This window comes from Psammomys obesus, unplaced genomic scaffold (assembly GCF_907164565.1).
Source record: "Psammomys obesus unplaced genomic scaffold, mPsaObe1.curated_primary_1811, whole genome shotgun sequence".
In the NCBI taxonomy this organism is placed as follows: domain Eukaryota; kingdom Metazoa; phylum Chordata; class Mammalia; order Rodentia; family Muridae; genus Psammomys; species Psammomys obesus.
In genome coordinates this window covers 3,051,248-3,067,265 of record NW_026590663.1, presented here as the reverse complement: position 1 = coordinate 3,067,265, position 16,018 = coordinate 3,051,248, and the positions used below count along the sequence as shown (strand labels likewise).

The 16,018-nt window shown below is 39.9% G+C and overlaps 1 protein-coding gene across 8 annotated transcripts in view; it reads left to right on the top strand.

The window, feature by feature from the left end:
* Positions 1–16,018, top strand: part of Cadps2 (calcium dependent secretion activator 2) — a 486,122-nt gene that overhangs the window by 292,592 nt on the left and 177,512 nt on the right. For all 8 annotated transcript variants that reach the window (XM_055608125.1, XM_055608124.1, XM_055608126.1 and 5 more), the window contains exon 8: positions 251–390. In XM_055608125.1, the coding sequence (XP_055464100.1) occupies positions 251–390 (140 nt within the window). The remainder of the gene's footprint in view (positions 1–250; positions 391–16,018) is intronic.

Sequence of the window (16,018 nt, the reverse complement as noted above, 5' to 3'; positions counted from 1 at the left end):
AGTGACACCGACACTTATTATGTGATAATACGAAAACACATACTTGTCAAAAAAACAAATAAACCCTTATGGAAAATCCATCTGCTACAGTGGGGGAGTCTAGTGGTCCACCAGACACACACACTTGGGTATCAACACCTTTTGTTTATTTATTTATTTTCACAGAAGAAAATGCACAGAGAAGGTTTTGGTTCTGATTCCGAGGGACTCTGTATCACGTACTCAGAGGTTTTCTTTTTGTTACTTACAGGTGATATTATACCCAACTTCGAACAGCTCCAAGTCAGCAGAATTACACCGAATGATAGTTCCCAAGAACAGTCAGGACTCTGACCTAAAGATCAAATTGGCAGTGCGCATGGATAAACCACCACACATGAAGCATAGTGGGTGAGTTTTTAACATGTTCCTCCCTCAAATCATTGGATTTCATTTCAGTGTATCATGTCTGTCTGTTTCTGGAGGAAACCAGTGTATCTGGCATCCACATGGAGTTTGTTCAGCAAGTTTTTTAGATTGAAAATCTATTAGCATCTCTAAAAATAGAGAGGTATTCAGCCAATGTGACTGTCTTAGCTCCAAACAGTGATGGTTATTGATTGTGTTGATATCGCACAAGAAATGTCCATTCAGACACAGTTTATAGCCATTTGAAAGTCTTCATTCCAGCTGTCTGGGACTTTACTCAGGTACTCAGGACAGCTTTTAAAGATAAGGGTGGAGAGGAAGCACATCCTGGTATCTCACTCTGCAGCTGCAGGGGACGGTTTACACAAGCAAGCAGGTTAACAGAAGCTAAGATAAATTAATTGATGCAGCTTGGCCTTAGGTCCTAGCATAGAGTTGGCAAGGAGATCAAATTCTAGTTAAACCTGAGACATCCTCAGGGAGAATACAATGGAGGAGCCTCTGCACAGCCCTGCCCTGTCACAACATATCAGTTATACAGATGTATAAAAAAAACTTTGTAGGAAATATTCTTCACAATTTAGGTATGGTAAACATTGAGTCTCACCTGGTGTTCTAATCTCTAGAAATAGTTAAACTTTCATAGACTAAGCTAAAGATGCATCAGAAATAACCCAGATGGCTGTGTAAACGTTGGTGGGAGGGATGAGAGCATTCATCTACCATAAGAACTGGAGGAGACTACTGATGGAAAACCAAGAGGTTGAAGAGCTTCTCTCCTAAGCACTGCCGTGGTCTAACATGGCACTCATTGCCACTAAGATTCTTTTTCTTCAGTAACTGGTAAGGACACAGTTCAGAATCCAAGTCTTAACTCTTTCTGCTGTTGTTACTCTGTTTTATTTTCAATGCAGAGTCTCACTCTGAAGTTCCAGCTGTCTTAGAACTCACTCTGTAGACCAGCCTGGCCTTGATCTCACCAAGATCTGCCAGTGTCTTCCCCGTAAGTCCCTCCCACTACGCCCAGCTATGAACTCTTAAATAAAACAAATTTTCAAAAACTTACATTTTTTTTTTCTTAGCTTAACACTTTAAGACTTCCAAGAGCCAAATTCTACCATTCAAATATGAGCTGTTGGGAAAGAGAGTGATGATTTTTATTTCTGTGAAGAGAAGGGATTACTCAAGTGTGTCACTTTAAGTTCAGCGGCAAACTTAGCAGTATAAAACATGCACTCCTTTAAGAGGGTCTGCAGCTTTCAAAACTTACCTCCAACAGAAAGGCAGAGCTACTCAGTGGTTCAAAAGATAGGTAGGACTCATTGGTTCATTCAAGCAAAATAAAGTTGGGTGTTGGGCAGGCATTTATCCGCCTGTGTCTCCTAGAATGGGGACTTGAATTCAGGAGGCTGCAGTGTTGTCTCTTTAAAGTGTTTATGTAAGGGGAGTGTAGCTGTGATTCAACTCAGCGCAGATGAGGATCTTGGAATTCACTGCTCAGAGGCCTCTAACTTGTCCACCTGCTTGATCCTCATCCGTTTGTGCTGCAGGTACACATTAGGACTCCTTCTCTTTCATCTGGGAGACATGATCGCAGGCCTATCTCAAAAGCAAGGCAGGAACTTCGGCTTGTATATAAATAATTGTATTAGCAAGTGGTAACAAAGGTGAAGAGTAAAAAGTGGAAAACTGCTGGAAATAATATCCAACTTAGCTGGGGTTGGTTAATTCAAGTCACATAATACATCTGACATTTGAAGTCGAGGGACACCAGGTAGCCGCAGTCATTTCTGTCATAGGACAAACATTTGAAAAAGGAAGGAGTTTTGAGTTTTGAGAGCTTTTTTTTTTTTTTTTTTTTTGGAGACTAGACACCACTATCTAAAGTGCTTAGAGACTAGCCGAGTTACAAATTAGCCATAAAAGTATACAGCATGTTCCAGGAACTAGTATATTTCTCTGTTTTGTGCTGTGTATCTCTTTCTCTTTATGGGTGCTGCAATAAGAAATGAGTGGCCAGGATCAGATTGAATAGTCCCAGAAGCCCCAGATTGTGCCTGGAACAAAGATTGAAGAGGAAGTAAGACATGAGCTAGTTCAGCATCCCTGATCACCTGTTGGAAGAAATCACTACTCAGACCTACCTGCTCCTAGAGTAGAAAGTTGAAGCAGGTGGATCAGTCTAACCTCCTTACAAGGGAGGTGAGGATGAGGAGTATCTTTTCCTTGCAAAGAAGTTTGTTTTTATTGCATTTATTAAACTAAAACAAGATTTCTGTAATGGTTCTGCAATTGACCTCTGCTCAAAACTGGAAGTGATGGGAGAATAAAGAGGATGATATCATAGTCCATCAGTTTAATTCATAAAGCTCAGGGAGTCACCAAAGGGAACAGGAGTGTTTTCATGCTCCAGTCATATAGATCAGTGCCTCCCACTGGGAGGGGATACTAGCGTCATCTCTGGACATGCAGAGATCTCTGTATTTCATAGCATACAAAACTGTTGAATTCTAGAAGTGAAAATATCAGTGCCATTCATCTACCACACTACAGAATATTCCATAATAGTGAGTCAGTTAAAAATTTAATATTCATGTGTGAAGCAATGGTTTAGCAGCATTAAAGGTTTCAGCCCTATTGTGAGAGTCGTTGATTCCTGTGAGCAAGGCCAGTTGTAGGCACCTCACCAGACGTCTGTTATGGCTCTTTGTTTGGCAACAGATTTAAATATTGCAAATATCTTCTCTCCATCTAGCTATATACATGAAAATCTGCTTTGACCTGCAGCTTAAATATAGTCATTTTCTTCTAAGGTTCTTCCTAAATGGATTTACTCTACTCAATTACGCTTGGAAAATAAACTGAGAACCTAACCTTGTCCTCCTATCCCTCTATCATATACTAAAACAATGTGTGTGCGTGTGTGTGTGTGTGTGTGTGTGTGTGTGTGTGTGTGTGTGTAATAGTGGATTTACAGCATTTCTTTGGGACTGAATTGTGTTCTATCAATAATTTATCCTAAAATGAATAATTAACAGACAAGTAATGAATAATACAACTAAATGATAAGCCTACCTTAAAAGAGAAATTAATTCATCTTTAAAATATGGCACACTTGTTGGTGTTTGTTAAGTGAATTAAACAATAACTGGAGAGTGTTAGACTTTCGCCTTCAGAACACGTCGGGTTTTGAAATTGAAATTTTGAATTTGAAATTCTCTGTTGGGTCAACCACATGAACCCATCCTCTTTTTCCGGTAATATGGGAAACGAAGAATCCTTTTTGTTGAGAGCTCTTAATATGCCTGCTGTTCTGTTTATCACGTCTGGATAACCCATGGATCAAAGTTAATTAGTGTGGGTGTGTGCTTGCTGGTGTGCACTTTCGGGGTCAGAAGTCAAGTTGGAGTCTTTTTCTCTGCTGCTTTCTACCTTGTTTTTCGTTTTTATTGTGGGATGTGTGTGAGAGAGAGAGAGGAAGAAAGAGAGAGAGAGAGAGAGAGAGAGAGAGAGAGAGAGAGAGTGTGTGTGTGTGTGTGTGTGTGTAAGACAGGGGCCCTCACTGGACCCCGACTCTCCGTGTCGGCTCCACTAGCTGGCAGTGAGCTCCGGGATCTGCCTGTGTGCAGTCTCACAGCGCTAAGGTGACATGTGCACTGTCACGCATGATTTGCTCACTCAAGCCCCTCGTGAGGTATTTTCAACAGTGCCGCCTGTATCGAATGTGTATCCCCCAACTGTGCGGTGAGTGTCTTAGTCTTGTTTGAGTCTGCGGTGACTGCCTACCCTGTGTATGCAAATATGAACACTGGCGATATAAATGATGTTTGTGAACTCCAAAGAGTTTTAAGAAAAAAAAAATATGAAGCGGTGTTTGGTTTTCAAATGCTATATTTAAAATTATGTGGGTTTCTCGTGTAGAAAATAAAATGCAACTGATCTAAAGCTCCTGCTTCTGACAGCTCATCACTCTGTAACTATATTTTATTGTCTTGTTAAAGCAGGACTATGTGCAAGGGAAAATACCGGTTTTAATTTGGACAAAATAAGCCTAATTATGACACCATTCTTTCAAACCACACTGGATATTATCATTAGAATTATTGGAAAAATACTGGATTCGTTTATTCTTTTGGACGATTTCATAGAAAAATGCTAACTCTAGAAGCTAAGAAATGGATGGATTATCAGCTATGTTTTCGGTGGTCAGCATTCACGCTGGCCTTTGCGCTTTTGGAGGTCGCTGGAGAAGCTAAGCGTTCCGCAGCAAACGGACGACCCTTTAGCATAGCCTAGTGGCCAAGCAGCAGTATTGACGCAGACTCAGAAATACCGTCCTCCCTTATGTGCAGTGCTGTCTTGGTTCGCAGGTGGTTTTCTTCACCAAACATAATAATAAATAATGAAGAATGAATGACTAAATAAATAGATAAATAAAGTGCAATAGGATGGGACTGACTATTACAACAGCTGAAGCTATGAGCAGTAAGGAGGAAGGCGGCCATGCGATTGCCTGTCACACGTATGTAGAACTATTGTAGCAGTGATCTGTTGGGAGCTTGTATAAAGCCTATCGCTTCTGTAACCAAGGTGAATAGGAACCTCTTGATTATATAACTGAGGAAGAACTTTATCCCAGGTAATTAGCCAGGTAAAAACGTTAGCCATCTATCCTGGAGTTTCTCTTTGTGTAAAATCATAACTGATTTCTTACATATTTTTTGAATGTATTGCATTATTTGGAAATTGTCAAAAATAAAATTGTCTACTTTAATTTGCATCATAAATCTCTGTCTGACGCTGGGCTCATTTCTCTCCATGAAAGGCAATAGCTCAGCTTCTGACAGAAGAACAGGATGAAGGCCTTCCCTGCTCTGACCTCCTGCCTGTTAGGACTCCAGCCTGGCCAGGACCCTGTGCCAGCCTAGAAGAAGAAGCAGGCAGTCTCTTAGGCCAGGTTGCCAAAGCACATAGCTTTCAGCACACATTTAATATGCAGGCACTGTATTTGCTGAGTGTGAAGAGGGTCCCCGCGGTAAAGCTGTGCTAACCACATCTGACTTACATTTACCACCTGCAGCTGTTTAGGAGGACAGTGGTATAATGTCTGGGTTTGCTTGGGGGGGTCCAGGCCTTTCAGAAAGCAGTAGTCTTCTGTCTGTTATTTGCCAGAGGAACGTGATTGCTCATTATAAACCTACTTTTAGTATAAATTTGCTATAAGCCACTTTGTAGTGGAGCCATGTTTACCTTTTTACCTTCACCTGCATTTAAGAATAGTTCTGTTTGCCTTGCCATATCCAATGCCTTAGTCTGGATGATTCTGACTTCATGCATATCCTACTGCTCACAGCATTGCCTGAAATTCTCTGGCCAAGTGTTTGCTAGGCTTCCAAGGACAGATTGACTTTTTTCTTCATATATAGTCGTAGAAGTGGAATGTCTGTGGCTCTCCAGAAGCAGGATAGCCATCACATTTTAGTGTGATAAAGGGGATATGCCAAAAGGCCAGTTTCTTTTTCTAAACAACTTCACTATTCATAGCATCTTCTGCATACTAAATCATTAAGAACTGTATTTTCACTGTTTAGGATTTATGATAATGGTAGACACCTTTCAGATGTAGCTTTGGCTGTCACTAAGCGAGTCAGTAAGCCAGATGTTTTAATTTTCCATTTTCTCCTGGTTTCTCCTATATTAAATGTTTACTCTTAGCCTCAAATTTCAGCTTCTTTTTATTTCATTTAAGATTTTTTTTCAGGAGGAAGAAACCTTGACATTATGTCCTGTTTCTTGCTTCAAATAATTATCCCCTTCTCAGACACCCTTTTCATAGATTTATGGAACCTTGCAATTAATTAGCCTAGGCATTCTGGGAAATGTATAAACCTATCCCCGAGTCTTTTTTTCTCAGAAGCAAAGTGTAAATGGTGGAAGAGCTGATTTCAGTGAAGGACAAGCAGGAGCTAATGCGTGTAGTATGCTAGAGGAGAGCTTCCCATGTTCGAAATATCACAGCTATTGCTAGATCCAAAAGATAGGACTTTAAGTGGAGATGCAGGTAGAGAAAAGAGGGGAACAGTAAAATTTAAACTATGAAATAAGAACAAAATGATTTCATATGTTCCCCCAGCCTCTGACCCATTCTCCGTCAATTCCTTGTGAGCATGGTGGCTGTGACCTAGAGGCCAGGGCTCTGCTAGCTGCAGGATCTCTAGTCAAACCCTCCTCCTTTATTTAATCAACATCTTGGGCTTGCTAACTCATCTTTAACCTTCTTTTGTCCAAGAAATCTGTTTTTCCCCTGGCCCCATTTTTTTTTTTTTTTTTTTTTTTTTTTTTGCTTAATTCTGCCTTCATTTACGCATTCATTTGAATGGGCAAAATTGTTTATGTTAATTAAGAACAGTTTTAAAAAACTGCTGTTAAGTGGCTGTCATGATAATTCATGTTTTAGTTTCCGTAACATGTTAATGATGAGAACACTTAAATTCTCACCCATTTTCATGAATGCGTTATCATTAACTCTAAATGTTAATTTTAAGAGTTTTAAAAATGTATCCAGTCGCAGGGTACACAGTTGATCCTCACCAGCTTTTCAAGCCCAGTATGTTGGTTTTAACCTCATCTTCAGTCCTTTCCTTTTTTTATCCTGTAGTTTTATAAAGCTCATCACTTACGAAGGCATCTACAAGCCTGAACAGCTTACTCAATACTTAATGGCTAAGTGACTTTTATTTTGTTGTTACCATGGTACCCAAGACATTCATGTAATTGAATATTCTAATTTTATAATATAAATATTTTATAAAAAGTAATCACTGGGAGAGATTAATGCTGTTGTGATTAGAGATCCAAAGCCCTTTGCCATTGCCAGTACTGCAGAGTGCTGACCCTCTTATACTCTCTCTTCCCTGAGGTCCCTGTAAAAAGCCATCTCTACAGAGGGCAGCCTGGTCCCATCTCCACCGCAGCACAACCTTTTTCTCTTGGCTTGCTCTTGGTTGAACCGGCTTTTTAGGGTTTTTTTGTTTTGTTTTGTTTGTAGGGTTTGGGGGTTTGTTTGTTTGTTTGTTTGTTTTTAATGTTGGGTCTAGGCCATGGTCCCAATGTTTTATTTTTTTATTTTTTTCAACCGCTACAGATTTTTATTACCTTAATGTGAACTTTTAAAAGTTTTTTTTTTATTTATTGTTATTATTTATTCCAATTTATTCACTTTGTATCCCAGCTGTAGCCCCTCTCATTCATTCCCTCCCAATCCTACCCTCCCTCCTTGCCCCCCACCCCGACATGTCCCTTCCCTAGTCCACTGAATTGGGAGGTCCTTTTCCCCTACTATCTGACTCTAGCCTATCAGGTCTCATAAAGACTGTCTGGATCCTCTTTCTCTGTGACCTATTAAGGCCACTTCGCCAGGGGGAGGTGATCAAAGAGCCAGCCCCTGAGTTCCTGTCAGAGACATCCCCTGCTCCCCTTACTAGGAGACCCACATGGAGACTGAGCTGCTCATGGGCTACATCTGAGCAGGAGATCTAGGTCCTCTCCTTGGTTGATTCATCAGCTTCTGCAGGACTCCCTAAGCCAGTGTTTTTGGCTCTGTTGCTCGCCTTATGGAGCTCCTGCCCCCTCCAGGTCTTTTTATTCCCCCTCCCTTCTTCCATTAAGATTTCCTGCACTCTGCCCAAATTTTGGCTATGAGTTTCAGCATCTGTTTCGATACCCTGATGGGTAGAGTCTTCCAGAGGTCCCCTGTTGAAGGCTCCTGTCCTGCTCCCTGTCTTCTACTTCCGATGTCTATCCTGTTTGCCCTTCTGAATAAGGATTAATCATCTTCTCTAGGTCCTCCTTGTTGTTTAGCTTCTTTAGGACTATAGATTTTAGTATGTTTATCCTATATTTGTTGGTTTTTTTTTTTTTTAAGCTTGTGTCGTCATCTGTTTTTAAATTCCTGAGCTCTTGTTTATTGAGCAGTATGTATTCTCCACGGTATGATTTGTTTCTGAGTCATTTTCCATGTGTTATTTCTAGAGGTTAGGAACCTTGTTCTGAAGCTGGGTTTAAATGTAGCATTCAAATCATTGTCTAGCCTTGAATGGAAACAGATGCAGAGATCCACAACCAAACCTGAGGCAGAACTCAGGGAGTTTTATGGAAGAGTTAGGGGAAGAATTGAGAGAGCTGGAGGGGTCAAGGAAACTACAAGAAGTCCTTTATGGTAAACTAACCTGGGCCCATGGGGTCTCATAGAGACTCAGCTGCCAACCAAAGAAAACATATGTACTGGTACTGGCCCCCTATATTTATGAAGCTGATGGACTGCTTGTTTCTCAAGTGGCTGTCTCTGGCTTGGACTCTATTGCTTCCCTCTGGATCCCATTTCTCTAGCAAGGCTCCTTGTCCTGACTCAGTGAAAGAGGAAGTGCTTAGTCCTGATATGACTTAATGTGCCAGGGTGGGTTGATAGGGGGGGACCATAGGGGAAGTGGTTGGGAGGGTGGGACTGGAAGAAGAGGAGGGAGTGGAGTTATGATTGGGATGTAAAATGAGAAAATGAATAAATTAATTAAAAAAATAAAAGTAAAAAGGGAAAAATAGTTGTTGGGTAAATTGTTATGGCTTCATTTCGTAATATTCCTGAAAGGCTTGTGAACTAGAGCCGTGACGCCCAGTATAGTAGGAGTCAGAAGTGTTGGGGCAGTACATAGATGATGAGGGCTCTATTTTCATCAATATATTAATGCACTAATGTGTTCGTTAGACTGGTGGAAACTACAGGAATAGGGCTGACTTGGGAGAGAGGGGTCATTGGGAATCAGCCCCAAAGGGTACGTCCTCTCCTCAGCTGTGTCCTTGTTCTCCTGACTGCTTTCCCTTCTGACTTATAAGAGGTGATCAGGGTTGATCTATTGTACATTCCCCACCATGGTGTTCTGTCTTACCACATGACCAACACCAATGCATCCTGGTAACTATGGCCTGAAACTGTGAACTAAAATGTATCCTTGTTCTTTAAGTTGATTATTTCCGGTATTTTGTCATAGCAATAGAAAGCTAGTTAACACATAAATGACCGTTTCTCTGCTAAATAAATAAGATGATATAGAAATTATGTTATTAATTCTTTCATGTTCAAACTAAGACAATAGCTTGGCCATTCAGTATAAGCTAATTTCAGTGTTATCTATTAGGTACCATGCAATATCATTTTTGTCATTTGTTTCAATATAATTCTGCCACAGAATAATGAGGAGGTCCATATATTTTATATACCTAAAAATCTAAATACTGTGCTATAAAATTACATATTCCTTTCCCAACATTGTTAGTGTTTTCTACAATAAGGCTTACTTATTAAGTATTTTTAAAAGCTTCTTGCCAGCCTCTGATGGAAAAACTAAGTTTCAAATATCTACTATCTTACAACATATATACCTGGGACATTCTTATAAAATATTCAACTATAGGGTAAAGTTTTCACGACATTTTCTGTGGGCCAGAGCATATACTAGTTTAATTTTTTAATCTGTGAAAATAATTTATTGGAGGGCCTCCCCTATCAGTGGACTAGAGGAGGTACATAGGAGAGGGAGGGTGGGATTGGGAGGAGACAAGGAAGGGGGCCACAGCTGGGATACAAAGTAAATAAATTGTAATAAACAATAATAAATATATATAATAATAAATTATTGTATATCCACTGCTCATCAGCTGTTCAAGAAAGAAATAGAGATATTCTAACAGAGAGTTTTTCTATATTATTTTCATAAAATCAATTAAAGTCCTATGCTTTCTTTCTGTTACTGTGACCCTTGAATTCATGAAATAGTCATACTATTTTTCAGATTTTTTTTTTCTGGAAAGTTTGTTCTACTGCATTTAAATAGACTAAAAAATACGTTATGAAATTTTTTTTCCTAAAACAAGCTAGAAGAATGGGGGAAAAATAATAAATTAAGTAGCACCATAAGCTGTCAGCCTGAAACAGAGGGATCCCTGACCTTTATAAAGAACAGAAGAATGCAAGAGTTACCAGAATGGGGTGACTGCCATCAGGATTTGCAGAGTTTAAAGAGTCGGAACATGGCGGCGCTGATAAGGAAGAAGTAGTATGAACTAGGAGGCAGAAGCGTGCCAGCAGACAAAGGCAAGAGGAGTGGAAGAACGGAATCTCTGCACACTGTAGCCACTCACTTCTCTCAGTGGGGAAAAAAGATAGATTAGGAGGAATACATCTTTGTGCGTGTAAGCGTGAGTACTTAAAGGTATTGGACAGCACACATCTTTAGCCAAACAATAGAAGGTTCCCCTTTAGAGTCTGTGACCTCACCAGCCACAAACTGTTGAGCAGGTTTACAGTGCAACTTTCCTCCCGTGGAACGGACCCCAGATCCAGTCTGAAAAGAGTTGTTCCCCCTACAACAATTGTACCACCATTACACACACACACACACACACACACACACACACACACCATACACCTGCATGCACAAATGAAAGTAAGATAGGAACTTCTCGAGAAGAAGTATTTCAGCAGAAGAGCAATGGAGGGTACTGGCGGTAAAGACAGCTAAAATTCACTTTATAGATATATGAAACTGTCAGACAATATTTTTAAGACAAAAGAAGTGGATAGTTTCTATAGAATAGCACGAGAAGTTGACCTCTCACCGTTTATATTGAATTCTGCTTCCCCCAAACACAAACTCACAAACAGAATCATTGTCATAATAATTTTTTAAAGAGTAATTTGATAGAGGCTGAGAAGGGAAAAAAGTATGTTAGGAGAAAGTATTAGAGATCCAGGTGATGTCTGAAGTAGGGAACATTAGAAAGCATTTTTTAGAAGTAGTCATGAGGGAGGAAGAGTGGAATTGGAAGGGAATGAGGGAGGAGGCTACAGCTGGGATACAAAATTAATAAACTATAATTAATATAAAAATATTTTTTAAAAAGGACAAAAAAAGAAGTAGTCACAATTCTATATTTGGGAATGATAGCTTACAGCCATAAGGGTCATAGGGAATACTCTCTAGTGATCATAACTCCAGTTTAGCTGAGGAGGAAACTGAAGATACAATATCCACATCTTCCTGTGTAGACTATATTTAAAACCCTATGGTAAGTTGCTAAAAAATTGTTGTAAGTATGAAAACTTCATGGTACTGACATAGAAATAGACTGGCTGATCAACGAAATAGAATCAAATGCATAGACGTAAACCTACATACACGTGATCACTTAATTTTTTGGCAAAAGTAGCTAGATCCATACAATGGAAAAAAGACAGCATCTTCAACAAATGGTGCTGGTCCAACTGGATGTCTGCATATTAAAAAATGCAATTAGATCAATATTTATTGCCCTGCACAAAACACAAGTACAAGTGGATCAAGGACCTCAATACAACACTGGATACACTAAATCTATTAGAGGAGAAAGTGGGGAAGAGCCTTGAACTCATTGGCACAGGAGACAACTTCCTGAGCAGAACACCAATAGCTCAGGCTCTAAGATCGACAACTAATAAATGGGACCTCATGAAACTGAAAAGCTTCTGTAAGGCAAAGTACACTGTCAATAGAATGAAATGACAGGTTGGGAACAGATCTTTGCCAATCCTACATCCAACAAAGGGCTAATATCCAAAATATATAATGAATTCAAGAAATCAAGCAACAGTAAACATAATTTACAAATGGGACACAGAACTAGACAGAGAATTCTCAACAGTGAAATCTCAAATGGCTGAGAAGTACATAAAGAAATGCTTACCATCCTTAGTCATCAGGGAAATGCAAATCAAAAGGACTCTGAACTTCCATCTCACACCTGTTAGAGTGGCTAAGATAAAAAACTCAAGTGACAACATATGCTAGCGAGGATGTGGAAAAAGGGGAACATTCTTGCATTGCTTGTGGGATTGCAAACTTGTACAACCACTTTGGAAATCAGTCTGGTACTTTCTCAGAAAATTTGGAATAATTCTACCTCAAGACCCAGCTATACCACTCCTGGGCATACACCCAAAAAGATGCTCCACCATACAACAAGGACACCTGCTCAGCTATGTCCATAGTGGCTTTATTCATAATAGTCAGAAACTGGAAGCAACCAGATAGGAGAGAGGGCCTACAATGGATGTAAAGTTAATTAATTAATAAATTAATTTTTAAAAAGAAACTGTGATATATATATATATATATATATATATATACATACATACATACACACACAAAGTGGAATACTACTCAGCTATTAAAAACAAGGGAATGATGAAATTTGCAGGGAAACATACTCACTTATAAGCAGATTTTAGCAGTATAGTACAGGACAACCATATTACAATTCACAGGCCCAAAGAAGATAAGTAACGAGGAGGACCCAAGGGAGGATGCTTGACTCTCACTGACAAGGGGAGATAGAATAGACAGAGGAAGTTCTTGAAGAGAAGGAACAGGCTAGGAGATGAGCACTGCGGGAAATGATCAGATGTGGGGAGAGCAGAGCAGGGGAGTGAGCCTAACAAGTGGGGCCTCTGCCTGCTGCCTGCTGTGTGTCTGGCCTTGTGCTTCAGTGTACGATTTGCTGTGACCCTTGGAGGAGTTTCAGATTTTACAGAAGCATAGGCTTGCAGGGGCATTCTTGCCTCTCCACTTCCCTGTGGTCTCTTCTTCCCTGAGGGGATGCAAATGGGATTCTCAGTAGGGCAGCAAAGCAGTGCCGTCCTAGTTTTATCAATTGTCTTAGTACACATTTCCTCCAGTCACATCTTTTTTTTAATTCTTTATTAATTACACTTTATTCACTTTGTATCCCCCTGTGGTTCCCTCCCTCCTCCCGTCCCAATCCCTCCCTTCCTCCACCCTCTTCAGTCATGACCCCCCCACAAGTCCACTGATAGGGGAGGTCTTCTTTTCCTTCCTTCTGATCCTAGTCAATTAGGTCTCATCAGGAGTGGCTGCATTGTCTTCTTCTGTGGCCTGGTGATGCTGCTTCCCCCTCAGGGGGAGGTAATTAAAGAGCAGGCCAATCAGTTCATGTCAGAGACAGTCCCTGTTCCTATTACAATGGAACCCACTTGGATACTGAACTGCCATGGGCCAGCTTTGTGCAGAGGTCTTAGGTTATAGGATAAACTTACTAAAATCTGTACACCTAAAGAAACTAATCAAAAGGGTGGACTCTTGCTAAAATGCTCAATCCCTATCCAGAAAGGCAAAGAGGATGGACATCAGAAGGAGGAGAAAACACAGGAGCCTGACACAGAGGGCCTCTGAAAGGCTCTGCCCTGCAGACTATCAATGCAGATGCTGAGACTTATGGCCAACCTTTGGGCAGAGTGCAGGGAATCTTATGAAAGAAGTGGGAAACAGTAAGATCTGGAGAGGACAGGAACTCCACAAGGAGAGCAACAGAACCAAAAAAATCTGAGCACAGGGGTCTTTCCTGAGACTGATACATCTTTTTTGTTTTCCCCTCTTTGGGCTTTTGCCATGTAGCATTTTCATTTGTACTTAAATTTTCATATGCTGATGTCTTATATCTGTGGTAGACTTCTTTCTCCCCATAATAGGGTTCGTAACTGAGATACCTGTAACAGTAGGCAGATTAACTACGGAAAGACCTACAGGTTTATAAAATGTCCTACATGGCACAGGAGCTTTTAAAACTAGAATCCAGACAAACAAGGGGTAAAGTATTTTTTCTCAAAGGTCATACGAAGGCATAAGTGGATGATAAAGATTACAATCTGGTAATAATAACCTTGTGGGGGAGACTTAGCAAAGTCCCTCTGTTCAAATAATTCTGTGTCTTTGGAAATAAGGGGATCCCTTTACTCCAGGTATAGGGGGTTATCTCTGTATTAAAGTTTTTATGAGAGTCTTTAGAGGAAGTTGAGAGATCTCTTCCTTAGGTTCTTAGGAGAAGCAAAGGGATAAGTCACATCTTTACTTCTATGGTTTTCTCTAATACCAAGGTGGCATACTTTGATGTATTATCTAGGATTCTGTCTTAACCAGTCTACTGGAGTGAGGATTTCTGCCTCTTAGGGTAGCGTTCTCTTCACAAATTTCAGAAAATAGTATGTGTAATTTGTTGATGGATGATTGATTTATTTTTATCTACTTTTAAATTAAAGAGAGGATATAAAAATTTGTTTCCGTCTCATGCTTGCTTGGGCATCCAAAATCCGAGGTTCCACATCCCTGAGCACCCTCTGTGATGGAATTCCAGCTCTCAGTATACTGTCTCAGGTCTACACAATGTTAGGTCCTGCTTGACTCAAGTACATTGATTGCTTACCTTCCCCCATTCAGGCGCTGAATGTGTGAGAATGTCTGGATAGTCATTATGAGAACCATGTCGTTTATCAGTGCTTATTAAGCTAAACAACTATGTGCTGCATCAAGAAATGTGAAAAGCTACAGGCAGAAAGATGGTCAAGGCTAAGTGATCAGATATGTTCCTTGATGTAAACTATGAAGACCAATGTAGAAAAACTCCCTGGATAAAGAAAATAAAAAATAAAAAAAAATTCTTGAATGAAACACTGACATCAACCTGACAGCCACAGTAAAGCAGAGAGGATGTTAAGGTTAAAAATACTTCAAAGTGCTGTGAATAAAGTTATAACTCTCAGTGGTCACTCCATTCCCCTGGACATAAATAAGCATCTTTCTGTGGTTGGCTTTTGCTTGACTTCAAGCAAGATGGTTACAGACACAGACCGGGACCTCATCACATTTTCAAAACTTACCCTGAGGTAGAAACAAATGTGTGTTATTCCCCCAAATATTTAGCCATCAGTTTATTAACATATCAGAAAGAAACAGAGGGTTAGGTGTGTTTGTATTGCAAGCATGAATAAATTAAATGTGTTGAGATAAGGTGAAAAGTTCCTGACGAGAGTGTTGATGCCACAGCAGCACAGGCTCCTCGGTGTGCTTGGACTGGGCAGCCCATGCGCTTCCTAGAGATCTCACTACTACGTGATCCTACAGAAAGTTATTGACCTCGCTGGGCCTCACCTGTTCCTCTTCAGAATTAAGTCTCTAATCACTTATTACAAAGGTTGCCATTAGCCAAATGAGGTATTATCACCAAAATGCCTATTATTTTCTCTGCACATAGTAATTTATTTTAGTTAGGATCCAGTTGAAATAGTTATTTAAAATAACATAAATTAAAGTCCTTTTTAGTTTTATTGTTATTTGTGTGTCGAGGTGGTGCGGGTATATGAAGTGGTGGGGGGCACGCATGCCATGGCACATGGGAAATTGAAAATTGACTTCATTGAGCTATTCTTTTTTTCACATTTGACCGGGTTTCAGGATTCAGACTCAGGCTGTTTTGCTTACACAGCAAATGCTTTACCCACAAAGCCATCCAGCTGGCTCTTGTGTTTTAATTATATTATTCAACTATCTTCCATGTTTCCTTATTATTGTAGGCAGATGTTATATATTATATATTCCTTATATATAAATCTAAAATTATCAGAGAAACATGAAAAAGACAATAAGTCATGTTCAAATATGACTTCAAGAATGCACTGAGATACAGAATTAAAAATACTTTTCTTTTTCTTCTATCTTTGCATATATGT